The sequence below is a fragment of the Polypterus senegalus genome, chromosome 1 (genome assembly GCF_016835505.1).
Source record: "Polypterus senegalus isolate Bchr_013 chromosome 1, ASM1683550v1, whole genome shotgun sequence".
In the NCBI taxonomy this organism is placed as follows: domain Eukaryota; kingdom Metazoa; phylum Chordata; class Cladistia; order Polypteriformes; family Polypteridae; genus Polypterus; species Polypterus senegalus.
The window spans coordinates 314,882,032-314,896,357 of NC_053154.1; the positions used below are offsets into that span (position 1 = coordinate 314,882,032).

General features: G+C 44.2%; 1 protein-coding gene across 1 annotated transcript in view; it reads right to left on the reverse strand.

Annotated features, from left to right (window-relative positions):
* Positions 1-14,326, reverse strand: part of b4galnt4a (beta-1,4-N-acetyl-galactosaminyl transferase 4a) — a 443,680-nt gene that overhangs the window by 41,517 nt on the left and 387,837 nt on the right. The window contains exons 12-13 of the mRNA XM_039738621.1: positions 8,036-8,136; positions 1,471-1,544 (exon numbers count right to left, since the gene is read on the reverse strand). Of these exons, the coding sequence (XP_039594555.1) occupies positions 1,471-1,544; positions 8,036-8,136 (175 nt within the window). The remainder of the gene's footprint in view (positions 1-1,470; positions 1,545-8,035; positions 8,137-14,326) is intronic.

Consider the following 14,326-nt stretch of genomic DNA (forward strand, 5'->3'; position numbering starts at 1 on the left):
GTGTGTGTCGTCTGAAACTACACATCTAGCTTTTATCAGGTTGTATGGTTGCCAATATTCACATGTACTCTACTTCATTATTATTTTAGGAATATTATCAACAATACATTACTAGAATGTGTAACAAAACTCCTGCTTGTCCTGACTGCCTGAGGTTATAGATTGTCATACACATTCACATGGGAGGCAGCTAAAGGGCTTGAAAGAGGGGAATTCCAATGCTGGACGAGGGGAAGGCAGAGTGCGAAAACTCTTACTCTCTTTCTTCTGTAGACCAACTAGGGGAAATTCCGCCTGTTCCCCATGACATCACTTCCTCCGACCGGCTTTTTATTGTGTTTGAAAATCAGTTCTGTTTCGGGCTCAGCTCTGTAAAGACCCATCATTATTGCTCTTTTGCCTTTTCAAGTAATCGGGGTGGCCACCCTAAACCTTCTTGTGGTGTCTCTGGCTTCATTTCACAAGATGTTGAAGGGAAGATGGGGAGAAGTTATAAAGTCCAATACCTTACAAACAGTGGCAAGTCTATGGGATCTGAGGCATTCGGATAAAGTCTACACAATAAAGAATACTGAAAGGGACAGTCGAGTCATCCTAAATTGTCCCTAGAGTGTTTGGTGTTTGGGTGTGTGTGCCCTGCCCGGGGTTTGTTTCTGCCTTGTGCCCTGTGTTGGCTGGGATTGGCTCCAGCAGACCCCTGTGGCCCTGTGTTAGGATATAGTGGGTTGGACAATGACTGATTGACTGAAAGGACAAGACAAATCAGATGGAATGGTCATCTTATCCAAAGCGAAGACCACTGAAGTGGGAGAGACCGTCCTTTGTCTGAGCCCACAGTGTAATCGAACATGCAAGTAGTGATGACTCAAAAACGACATTCCCAGAAGATGCTGGAGATCGGGTGAAATGGAAAGAGGTGGACCCTACACTAGAGCGAGATGAACACTAAGGAAGAAGACGAAGAAATGAATCTGTAACTCCAGTCACACACCGCGTTTCTCCATTCTTCACGTTTGCAGCTTTGCCCAATGCTTTCTCGATGGGCGATTTTAAAATTCCATAAAATACGTACAGCGTGCTCTATTCAGGATATCTCAATGACAACGGAACTCGCCCGACAAAGTGTGCCAAATGGCAAGAAACTCAGTCCACGGGGGATTCAAATCTCTAGGACTGTATTTTGTCAGATGATGATGATGAAGTCAGAAGAGATCTCAATGATCTGATCTGATGCCAGTCGACACAGACCGGGCAATCATTACCCCATTGTTGTTTTATACATTTTTAATCTTTTGGTGAGTTGAAAGGTGTGTGAACTTACATTTAACGCAAGAGAGACAAACCTGACTAGTGTGGGGAGATCACTCTTAGCTTGGAGAAGTCTGCACACATTTAGGAAAACTCTGGTATGGCCCACCACCATTGTCATTCCAAAAAACTCCCCCTGCTTGGACGCCCACCAATGCTTACCATCTGGATTTGGAAAGAAGAAAGGCCTATCATCCTCCTCTTCGTCCATCTTCATGTATTTATAAAATCCAAATCTGTTAAAGCAATAAGGAGTGTTAAAAACTGAAATCTGTTTGCCCTTCTAAGCTTTGTTTGAACAGAGGATATCAACTCTTTGGCTATGAGAGGTTGAAGGTGGGCTTGTTGTAAAGCTTTTGTTCATTAAGATATGTGGACATATCAAGATTTAAGGTCATTTAAACAGCATCTATAGACAGACGGTGATAGAACAAACAGCATGACAAATTTACATTTTGCGGTGTGATGGTTCGGGTCCTTCACTTCCTATTTGGGGGCCTCTCGAACCCGACACCGTTGATAGTCAGGACCGGGATGAGCTATGCAATGAGGACACCACGCGAAGCAAAGGGAAGGTGCAAAAGTGTTAAGTGCTTTTATTAAACAAAAATCAAAACAGTGTCCAAATAAATAGTGCAGTGATTCGAAAATACTCCATAAATAAATCTCCAAATCTCCAAAGTCTGTCTGTCTGCTTTTCACAAGAAACTACGTATCGGATTTAGGTCGGGTTTTTTTCTATAATTTGCTTGAACATTCTGGTTGATTTTGCGACCTCTCTCATCTAAGTATCATAGTTCGCTTACAGGAGTGATATACTTGCGCTAATCCGAGAGACAGGCAGCGGGCCGAGGGGAGAGGGGGCAGGACCCTACTCACTCATGCGCCAGCCTCGGGGCATAACCTTACCTCCGCTTAGCTAGCTAATAAGAGAACTACTTCACGAATTTAGAGTGGGTTTTGTACTATAATTTGCTTGAATATTCCGGTTGATTTTGAGTCTTCTCTTCACGCAAAGAATCATAGTTCACTTGTGGTACCGATTTATTTGTGCGAATCCAAGAGAAATGCAGCGGGTCGAGGGGAGGGGGCCGGGGGACCTCCTCACACACGCACTTCTGCTTAGCTAGCGAATGAGAGAACTACTTAACAGATTTAGACTGTGTTTCTTCTATAATTTGCTTGAACATTCTAGTTGATTTTGTGACTTTTCTCATTGTGCTGTGTATAATACTGTAGTTTGCTTGCCGTACCGATTTATTTGCACTCACGTGCCAGCCTCAGGGAGTATCTTACCTCCAAATAGCTAACGAACGAGAGAAGTACTTAACGGATTTAGATCGGGTTTTTTGATATAATTAGCTTGAATATTCTGGTTGATTTTGTGACTTTTCTCATTGTGCTGTGTATAATACTGTAGTTCGCTTGCCGTACCGATTTATTTGCACTCACGTGTCAGCCTTAGGGAGTATCTTACCTTCAAATAGCTAACGAACGAGAGAAGTACTTAACAGATTTAGACTGTGTTTCTTCGATAATTTGCTTGAACATTCTGGTTGATTTTGTGACTTTTCTCATTGAGCTGTGTATAATACTGTAGTTCGCTTGCCGTACCGATTTATTTGCACTCACGTGCCAGCCTCAGGGAGTATCTTACCTCCAAATAGCTAACGAACGAGAGAAGTACTTAACGGATTTAGATCGGGTTTTTTGATATAATTTTCTTGAACTTTCTGGTTGATTTTGTGACTTCTCTCATCGCATTAAGAATCATAGTTTGCTTGCCGAGTCGATAATTTCGCGGTAATCCGAGAGAGAGGCTGTGGGACAAGGGGAAAGGGAAGAGTGATGTCAGGAGTGGGGAGCTGGGCAGGGACCTCCTCACTGTTCTGTTTCACCACTACACACAGGTGAAGCTGTGTGGGTGGCTAGAAATCCATAAAAGCAGGTGAAAAGTTGGGGATAAATCACAATAAATAAATCCATTCAACGTTCTTTTCAGTGACTGATGATCCCAGCCCACCTCTTTCTTCATCTCCCTGGCTCACCCATAACTTGTGCAGCCGGCAGAGACTCAGCAGCCACAATCTTTATCTCCTTACCCTCATCTTGGCTGCCTTCGTCAGCGTCCGAAGGTCGGATCTCCTCCTGTCATCCTTCACACAATCCGCAGTCGTACCTCGGATACCTGGGGAGGTCATCAGTCTCACTCGTCCCACTCCATACCTTTGATCAGTGGGGTGAAGCAGCCCCTAGAGCACCATGATCTACGCTCCTTCGCAGAGCCCCTGTTCATGCTGCCTATCCTCTCTAGGAGGCCGGATCGTACTGACCGAGACTGCTCTCCCACCACATTTGAACCTCTGACCTTTTTCTCACTCTATTTTCCTACCCCTTGCACTCACGCGTCTCCTGTTATAGGGGGATGTTGCACAGGTGTGGCGATTAGCAGCTCCCGGCATCAATTACGGACACGGGAGATTCCTCACCCTGGCACTTTAAGTGCAGAAACACCTACACCCACATCACACCCGCCACACTACCATGCCCCCTCCTCATGCCACGAATGCTGTAAGAATTATGTTTTTGGACTTCTCTAGCGCCTTCAACACCATCCAACCTCTGCTCCTTAGAGACAAGCTGACTGAGATGGGAGTAGATTCACACCTTGTGGCATGGATTGTGGACTATCTTACAGACAGACCTCAATATGTGCGTCTTGGGAACTGCAGGTCTGACATCGTGTGCAGCAATACAGGGGCGCCGCAGGGGACTGTACTTTCTCCGGTTCTGTTCAGTCTATATACATCAGACTTCCAATATGACTCGGAGTCCTGCCACGGCAAAAGTTCGCTGATGACACTGCTATTGTGGGCTGCATCAGGAGTGGGCAGGAGGAGGAGTACAGAAAGTTAATCAAAGACTTTGTTAAATGGTGCGACTCAAGCCACTTACATCTTAACACCAGCAAGACCAAGGAGCTGGTGGTGGATTTTAGGAGGCCCAGGCCCCTCATGGACCCTGTGATCATCAGAGGTGACTGTGCAGAGGGTGCAGACCTTTAAATATCTGGGAGTGCAGCTGGATGACAAATTGGACTGGACTGCCAATACTGATGCTCTATGTAAGAAAGCTCAGAGCAGAATATACTTTCTGAGAAGGTTGGCATCCTTCAACATCTGCAGTAAGATGCTGCAGATGTTCTACCAGACGGTTGTGGCGAGTGCCCTCTTTTACGCAGTGGTGTGCTGGGGTGGCAGCATAAAGATGAAAGACGCCTCACGCCTGGACAAACTTGTTAAGAAGGCAGGCTCTATTGTAGGAGTAAAGTTGGACAGTTTAACATCTGTGGCAGAGCGACGGGCATTAAGCAAACTCCTGTCAATCATGAAGAATCCACTGCATCCACTTAACAGGATCATCTCCAGGCAGAGGAGTAGCTTCAGTGACAGACTTTTGTCACTGTCCTGTCCCACTGACAGACTGAGGAGATCGTTCCTCCCCCACACTATGCGACTCTTCAATTCCACCCGGGGGAGTAAATGCGAACATTAATTTTATTTTAATTCTTTTCATTTTTATTACTATTTAATTTAATATTGTTTCTTTGTATCAGTATACTGCTGCTGGATTATGTGAATTTCCCCTTGGGATTAATAAAGTATCTATCTATCTATCTATCTATCTATCTAATACGGCGATTAATTATTAAAAAAGGTAATCAACAGCGGACTTCACTTTACTACATGTGGCCCATTGTATAATTTAAATAAACATAAATGCTAATTTCACATGTGGAAAAGTAAGTCCACACCTCCATTTCTCACTACCTCGGATACCTGAAATTAGAATCAGACCCTAATTTTGAGGGGATCTTCTGTGACGCTGTCTTATGTAAACCTCTGCCATTTAGTTTGGTTTGCTCTTTGTTGTTGGAAGTTTGTGTCATCGCCATGCTGAGATCAAAAGAGCTCTCAAAGGCCAGAAAGAGTGAGTCTGGGAAGGGATTTAAAAACATCTCCAAATGACTGGACATCAACCACTCCACAGTCCAGAAGGCCAACCACAAATTCAAACACCCGCTAGTATGTCCAGGCCAGGACATCCAAGCAAGTTCAGCCCGAGAACAGAATGCACAATGTTGTTGCTCAAGAGTTCCAGAAGTTCATCACTGGACCTACAGGTAGCTCTTGACAGTGCTGATGTCAAAGTGTATGTCTACCATTAGGAAGAGGCTGCAGATATTAGCTCTACATGGAAAGTGTGCCAGGGCATTGATATACATTGCCCACAAGCACCTAGGAAAAAAAACAGGAATTCTGGAAAAATATGCTCTGGATAGACGAGTCAAAGACCGTTACTTAGCCAGAGCACATTAGAACAATATAGATGAGAACAGGCCATTTGGCACAACAAAGCTCTCCAGTCCTGTTCACTTAATTCCTCCAAAACAACATCAAGTTGAGTTTTGAACGTCCCTAAAGTCATCCTGTCCACCATATTTCCCTGGTCACTTATTCCATGTGTCTTTTAGTAGAACTTCCTAATGTTTGTGTGCAATTTCCCCTTAACAAGTTTCCAACTGTGTCCCCCATGTCCTTGATGAACTAATTTTAAAGTCACCATCTCGATCCTCTGGACTAATTCCCTTCATAATTTTAAACTTTTCAATCAGGTCTCCTCTTAATCTTCTTTTCCTTAAACTGTAAAGGCTCAGCTCTTTTAATCTTTCCTCATAACTCATCCTACTGTAGTCCTGGAATCAGCCTAGTCGCTCTTCTCTTGACTTTTTCTTGTGCTGCTATGTCTTTATGGAGACCAAAACTGCACCCAGGACTCCAGATGAGGCCTCACCAGTGTGTTCTAAAGCTTGAGCAGAACCTCCTGTGACTTGTACTCCACACATCAAGGCGCTATATAACCTGACATTCTGTGAGCCTTCTTAATGGCTTCTGAACACTGTCTTCCACTTGAACTCTGCACCGGAAGACATATTTGGCAAAAAAAAAAAAAACAAAGACAGCATTGAACCAGAAGCACCTGATAGTTACTGTAAAGCATGGCAATGGAAATGTTCTGGTTTGGGTCTTTTGTGGTGCATTATAGTCTGAGCAGCCCACCATCACAGAATCCACTAGGAATTCTTCATTGTACCAGAGGGTGCTTGAGGACAACGGGAGACCATCTGACATAAGATTGAAGCTCAAATGAAACTGGATGTCGGAACAGGACAATGACATTAAACATACCAATAAATCCACCAAAGAATGGCTGAGAAGGCAGAAATGGAGGGTTCTGGAGTGATGGCTAAGTCAAGGTCTGGATCTGAAACCCCATCAAGATGGGGGATTTGAAATGGGCTGTGAACTCAAGACATCCCTCAAACATCACACAGCTGAAAGGATTCTGCATGAAGGAGTGAGAAAAGAAAACTTTCTCCCACTTGACAGACTGAACTTTATTTGTCCCCAGGGGAGAAATTCGGTGAAAGAGACGACTAGGCAGTTATAAGGGAAGGGCGATTTGAGGAGGCACCACCAGCTATTAGAGCCAAAAGGGGGATTTACTTTTTCCAGGAACGGAAATGGATGGACAGATGAATGATACTAACTCACTCTATTGGTCCAAGAGATTACGATATGCTAAAGCCCACCTGAGAGAGTAACCACGGGGCACACGGCCTTTATTTTCTATGTGGGTGTGGCAATGCGCTGAATCAGCGTGTGCTCCTAACTTGTCTCTCTCTATTGTGCCTACGTGACCACACAGTCATACCCGAACTGTTCCGAAGTGGCGTTTGCACCGTTTTGTGTTTTTTGTATCTCACACCCTCATACACCTTTATTGTAAGAGCATCCCTTATGTACGATGGAGCGTTCAATCAGAAGAAAATATAAAGCTGGTTTTAAATTAAAAGTCGTCGAAGTGGCAAAAGAAATTGGTAATTGCGTTGCTGCAACAACATTCGTTGCGTCTGAGAAACTCGTGAGAGATTGGAAGAGGCAAGAAAATTAAGTGTCGCATTTTTGAATGGGCGCAAAAGTCGGGGTCTGATTTTATTATCGATTTTTCGGGTTTCAGGACCCGACTTATGCTCAGGTATATACGGTAATTTAAATAGATAAGTCTTAAGACGAGATTTGAAAATAGGCAGGGAATGTGTGTCCTCAATGCTTTGTGGTAGTGAGTTCCAGAGACGAGGGGCACTACGACTAAATGCCCATGGGGATCGGGCCTGCAGGGCGACTGCTGAGAAGACCAGAAGTAAAGGACCCAAGAGGGCAGTTAGGTATATAAACATGGACGAGGTCAGAGAGGTAAATTGGAGCAAAGGTTATGAAGGGCTTTGAAGGGAAATAGATGAATTTTAAAATCAATGCCAAATTTTACAGGAAGCCAATGAAGCTGTTTAAGAGAATGGGGTAATGGAAGAGGTCCGAGTTATAATTATGGGCAGCTGAATTCTGAACAAGCTGGAGTTTATGGAGAAGCTTACTGGGGAGACCAAAGAGAAGAGAATTACAATAATCAATGCGGGACGTGACCAATGGAAGACACTGTAAGACAAAGAGCAGCAGCATCCTTGGAGAGATTTAGGATGGCATCTGTGGAGACATCGTGTATAGAGATGAGGGTACCAGACTGTACGTTGAGGGATCAGGGTAGCCTTACCTCCAAAAAGCTGAGGTAGCACCAATTTGGACAATTTTACACGCAGGTAACTTACTTCTCGAGGTATATAGGAGATTCCCTGTAGAAGCACTTGTTCTCCGTTTCCATGTGTGTCAGACGGGTAAAGTCGTTGGGATACACAAAGGAGAGGTACACCTGGATGAAAAGAGAAAAGAACACAAGCAAAGAGTCAAAAGGAAGGCAGAGATGACCGCTCACACAGAACTGGCCACTCTCGAGCTCGGAGGACCAGACTGGTGGCCCTGGTAACTCTGAAGCAGTGAGGAGTAAAAACACAAACTCAGTGCCAGTCCAGGTCCACAGTAAGACAGTGCCCCCCTGTGTCCATTGTGGGCAGTCGGCATTATTACCTTCTTGTATACAAAGTATAGGGAAAGTATTGTTATTGTCCAAAAATTTAATGTCGAGATTTTGATGAATCTCGAAGTCTTAGACCTCCCTGACTTTCTCGTATATGAAGTACTAGCAAAATACCCGCACTTCGCAGCGGAGAAATAGTGTGTTAAAGAAGTTATGAAAAAGAAAAGGAAACATTTTAAAATTAACGTAACACGATTGTCAATGTAATTGTCGTAGGCTTATTTTAGTATTGAGAGTGAATTTGATGATTGTAAAGAGTTTAATTTATGATTGTAAATATCGTGTATGAGAAATGCACATTTTTAGTAAAGGAAGCCAACCCCGTGGTAGGTGCGCAGAAAAAGGAAGGGGGACCGGGGGTGGCTCTTGTGCATCTCTGCCGTGAAATAAATCCTCTGTTAACGGAAATAAGGAATGAAACCGCCAAACGGAGAGGTCAGTTCTGAAAGTTCCTTACGGCATAATGGTGAGAACTGCCAAAAAGAAGACGTTATTTTCGAAGGTTTGTTATGGGGCACGGCGCGAAATGAAACATACTTAACGTTTGTAACTACAGTGTAAAGGGTGAGAATGGGAAATTTGGACTTCCTACGTGTATTGGAAGTCGCAGAAATAGTGAGGAGGGGTTTACCCATCTACTGTCATATGAAAAAGTTTGTGAATCCCTCTTAATTCTTTGGATTTTTGTTTCTCATTGGCTGAGCTTTCAAAGTAGAAACTTCCTTTTAATATCTGACATGCCTCATGTAAACAGTAGGATTTCAGCAGTGACATTAAGTTTATTGGATTATCAGAAAATATGCAATATGCACCATAACAAAATTAGACAGGTGCATAAATGTGGGCCCCCCAACAGAGATATGACATCAATACTTAGTTGAGCCTCCTTTTCAAATCTAACAGCCTCTTAAGGCCTCCTATTGCCTTTGATGAGGGTCTGGATTCTGGATGGAGGTACTGTTGACCATTCTTCATACAAAATCTCTCCAGTTCAGTTCATTTTGATGGACAGCCTGCTTCAAATCATCCCATAGATTTTCCATGATATTCAAGTCAGTGGACTGTGATGGCCATTCCAGAACATTGTACTTCTCCCTCTGCATGAATGCCTTTGTAGATTTCAAACTGTGTTTTGGGTCATTGTCTTGTTGGAATATCCAACCCCTGCGTAACTTCAACTTTGTGACTGATGCTTGAACATTATCCTGAAGAATTTGTTGATATTGGGTTGAATTCATCTGACCCTCGACTTTAACAAAGGCCCCAGTCCCAGAACTAACCACACAGCCCCACAGCATGATGGGACCTCCACCAAATCTGACAGTAGGTAGCAGGTGTTTTTCTTGGAATGCAGTGTTCTTCTTCCACCATGCAAAGCACTTTTTGTTCTGACCAAATAACTCAATTTTTGTCTCATCAGTCCAAAGCACTTTGTTCCAAAATGAATCTGGCTTGTCTAAATGAGCATTGGCATACAGCAAGCGACTCTGTTTGTGGTGTGAGTGCAGAAAGGGCTTCTTTCTCATCATCCTGCCATACAGATATTCTTTGTGCAAATTGTGCTGAATTGTAGAACGATGTCCAGATACACCATCTGCAGCGAGATGTTCTTGCAGGTCTTTGGAGGTGATCTGTGGGTTGTCTGTAACCATTCTCACAATCCTGCTCATATGCCGCTTATGTATTTTTCTTGGCCTGCCAGACCTGCTGTGTTGGTTTAACAGCAACTGTGCCTGTGGCCTTCCATTTCCTGATCACATTCCTTACAGTTGAAATTGACAGTTTAAACCTTTGAGATGGCTTTTGTAGCCTTCCCCTAAACCAGGAGACTCAACAATCTTTGTTTTCAGATCTTTTGAGAGTTGCTTTGAGGACCCCATGCTGTCTGTCACTCTTCAGAGGAGAGTCAAAGGAAGAAGCACAACTTGCGATTGACCACCTTAAATACCTTTTACCACTCATGATTGGACACTCCTGTCTACGAAGTTCAAGGATTAACGAGCTCATCCAACCAAGTAATCAGCATTGAGCAGTGACAGGCATTCAAATCAGCACAATGACAAGGGGACCCACATTTGTGCACAGCCAGTTTTTCACATTTGATTTAATTTCATACAACTAAATACTGCTGCACTAAAAATCTTTGTTCTGAAAACATTCCACTACTCAGATGTTCCTAGGAAATGAAAGACATACCACTGTTATCTTTTTTGTTGAAAGGAGAGTCAATTATTACGCAGGTTGAGAGGGGTTTCCAAACTTTTTCATATGACTGTATGTGATTTCTTACCACCGTATCACTAAGGGAGGGGTATCGCCTTTTAATATTATATCTAGATAGTTTTCGGGTTATGTAACACGCCACAATTGCGAGAAGAAGAGAATGTCTAAGGTTTCTGAGGAAAAAAAAATAAAAATGTGGTTGTCCCTTTTATTTCTAGTAAGACAAATGGACTTTTGGAACTCCCCTCCTATTAAAGCTAGGAAAAGAAAAAAAAAAATTTTCCTTCCTGCCACAAGAGGGCAGCAAACTTCTACTTAAATCAAGACCAAGCAAACAGAACGGCAGACGTCAGTGGCTTGACATCTACAGTAGATGACAAACAACTTAGAAGCTGCAGTTTGTGATTCACTTTATTTTTTTTATGCAAGTTACTGTATAATTTCGATAAAACTGCTTTTATTTATTTCAGGTTGTATATGATAGAAGTTAATGTTATACTATTATTAAGTCTTTCAGGGCTGATGTCGACTTTTGTCAAAAGAAGGAGTTGACGATGGTAATCCGACTGTAAACTCTGACAAAACTAATCGTTACGTTGGGCTCTCGTTGCTAGCAGGAAAGTTAGATTCATGGGTTTGACTGAGACTCCCTGCGCTCTCGTGAGTAGCAAGGCGCACACAATGGCAAAAATGGCACATGATATCTGGCCAGAGATCAAAGCAAATGCATAAAGCAAAATAGTCCATAGATGACGCTTTGCCTATTATCTCTAAACTGGACTCTGACTTGTCGGACTCAGATTTTGATACAAGTGATCGAAAATGAATATGAGCTTCCAGCTTCAGCTGATCGGTGCCCAGCTAGTCGTGGTACTGACAATGTTTGCCAGGGAGGACTGCAACTTAACAATGATTAGAGGTAGAAACCAGATTGTAATGCACTGTAGTGCACTGTAGTTGTAGTGAAGATAGCCTAGCAGCAAAACTTGACAAACTGGCAGCCACAGCATGCAGCAACAGACGTTTTAGGTTGATTTCGGTGTGAAAGCATAATTTTTTGGAAAGAATATCCAGCCCTCAAAGAGTTAATATTACAGGTGTTTACTCGTTTCTGAGTATTCAGTTTCTTCCCTCCTATCTGCTGTGTTCATATCATCGAGGACTGATGAGGCCGATCCTCACATAGAACACACACAAGGCCGCACACATGGCACTGTAGAGCTGTGGCGGTGGTCGAGATCGGGCTTGACGGGACTTCCGTCTCTCTCGTTTGATCTTCTTCATATCTCCGACGGTACTTTTCAAATATCTGGCGTGTCCCCAGAACCTGCGGTCAGCTGCTTGAGCCCCCCTAGGTTTCCTGACTAGTGTTGGACTTTTTTCAATATTTGCTCGTGCTGGTCTTTGTAGCACCGCAGGGGGGCGGCCCACAGTCCTACCACCAGTGCTAAGCTCACCATTGAGCACCCGACGTGGGAGACTGCGCAACCACATCCTGTATGAGGTGAAGGGTCCATTGATTGTTGTCCACTTGTGTTGTTATTTGACATATTCTGTGAAATCAAAACTCTAAAGCAAAGTCTGTTTTTTTTTTATTGAATACGCGATGACCAGTGATGGGTGCCGATTCCTTTGGTCAGTTTCAGGTTATTTTCTGAGACAATGTTTTCATGGTGGGGCACCAACAAATGTGTCCACGTCTGTATAAAGTTTTACTTTCTGCCTTTAATGAAGTCGAGTTTGACACCCCTGATTTATCACAGCGCCACAGTGTGGTGAAGTTGTGCAGGTGGATGAGCACACGGAAGGAAGAATTTCAACGTCCACTGAAGACGTGCCAATGAGGACCCTAAGGATTCTGAAAGACGCTTCATTAAACATCTCTAAACCTGCTAAATCCTGAGCAGGCACAGGGTCATCTGATTGTTTTGCAGCCCATCCCAGTGAGCACAGGGCCCAAAAGCAGGGACAATCCCTGGACGGGACGTCAGTCTTAAACCCATTTAATCCAATTCATGGTTGTGGCAGCACCCCTCAAGGGCCCATTTTAACCAGACCACCCACTTGTCTTTAGGAGATGATCCGACCCAGGAACGGGGAGATCATGAAGACTTCACCCAGACAGCAATCAGGAGTGGACTTTGAAGCCGGGACACTGCATCTGTGAGGCAGCAGCACTAAACGCAGCACCCAAAAAACAAACCCCAATCTTATTACCGGACTTGTACGCTCTTTATAAAATGCCATCTGACTGTGTGAGCGAATCAAGTCGCTTCATTCAAAGAATTTCCGCAGCATCCAAGGTGGTTCTCTCCGCTTTCACACCTCACCTCTCTTTCCTTTCATGCAGCGCAATCAAATCTGCCCGGCAACTGAACGTCTCTATTTGTGGTTGATGCCACACGGGACAATGGCGCGGAGGCCAGAAGGCTGCCCGGGCAACATCCTCAGCTCTTTATGCCAGGCTGGGCCTTACGTGAAGCTCGATTTCTATTTGAGGAAGACATGAATCCTGTGTGGACGGGTACCACCCTGCATGGCTCACACACACACAGCACATGTTAAATTACTCAGACTTTGGGTGTTTGTCATAAGAAACAAGAAAAGCAGCAGATTTCAAAGGATTCCCATAAAAATGCCAGCCCACAGGACTTGCGCCAGTTTCCCTTGGACATTCTCTGCCAAAGTGGCAAAAATATATACATTTCACCCCAAATCCTCTGAATCTGTTGTTTTGATTTCACAGCACACTCTTTGAAAGACGCTATATAATAATGAGAGCCCTTAACACTGAGCAAGTGGGGGCAGAGCCCGTCCCAGTGCAAGTTGGGAACAAACCCCTGAGCACGGTGCCAGTCGAGTGTAAAGTGCCCTCACGCACACACCCCACCCCGCCCCCCATTACAGGATGATTCAGTGAAGCAGATGGAAGGCAAAGGGGGGGTGGGGGGCACGCAATCAGCAAACGGGCACAGCACTAACCGCTGCGCCACCACACTGCCCCTCAGTGTATTCAACAGAAGCACAATTTTAAATATTGTAGAATGCTGAGGGTGGGCAGCCAGCTGACACCACAGCTGTGACTTGATTATGACTGACTGTGGACCCCCAATGCTGCTGACTGTTTCTGTTTTCCTCTCCTCCATAGTCAACTGGGTTAACCCACCGGCGTGATTTGTTCACGTCAGTCGAGGTGATGTTTGCTATGTTTTTACTTTGTAATCAATTTAATCTGCTTGTTCATGGAAGTAAATGATGTGTGCTTTAATTATTCATGTCGTTATATAGCACTTTGAGTCTGTGCCCACCGAAGGGCGTCATTAAAAAAAAATCTCCAAGTGGACAACAAGGTGTGGCAGACGACCGGGTACCTTGTCCCACTGGGAAGCCTGAAGAAGGGAAGGACCAGCAGAGGGGTAATAATTTTCCCTAGGGCACAAGGGGGCAGGCCCCCTCCCCCCCCCTCGGATTACATCAGTGAGTTTGGAAGCTGTTGGGGTCCATGGGCACTGCCAGGTGGCACCTGAATGATCCCAAAGCCCTGGATGGCAGCACTTCTGCCACACACCAGGAAGTGCTGCAGGATGGTCATCAGGGCACAGTGGTAATCTGTAAGTTCTGTCCAATTGCTATGTCTCTGTCATTCCAACAGAAGGTGCATGCCAAACATTAACACTACTTTCTATGAATCCTATACAAAATGGCATATAACAGAGACATATGCATTACACTTGTCATTCCA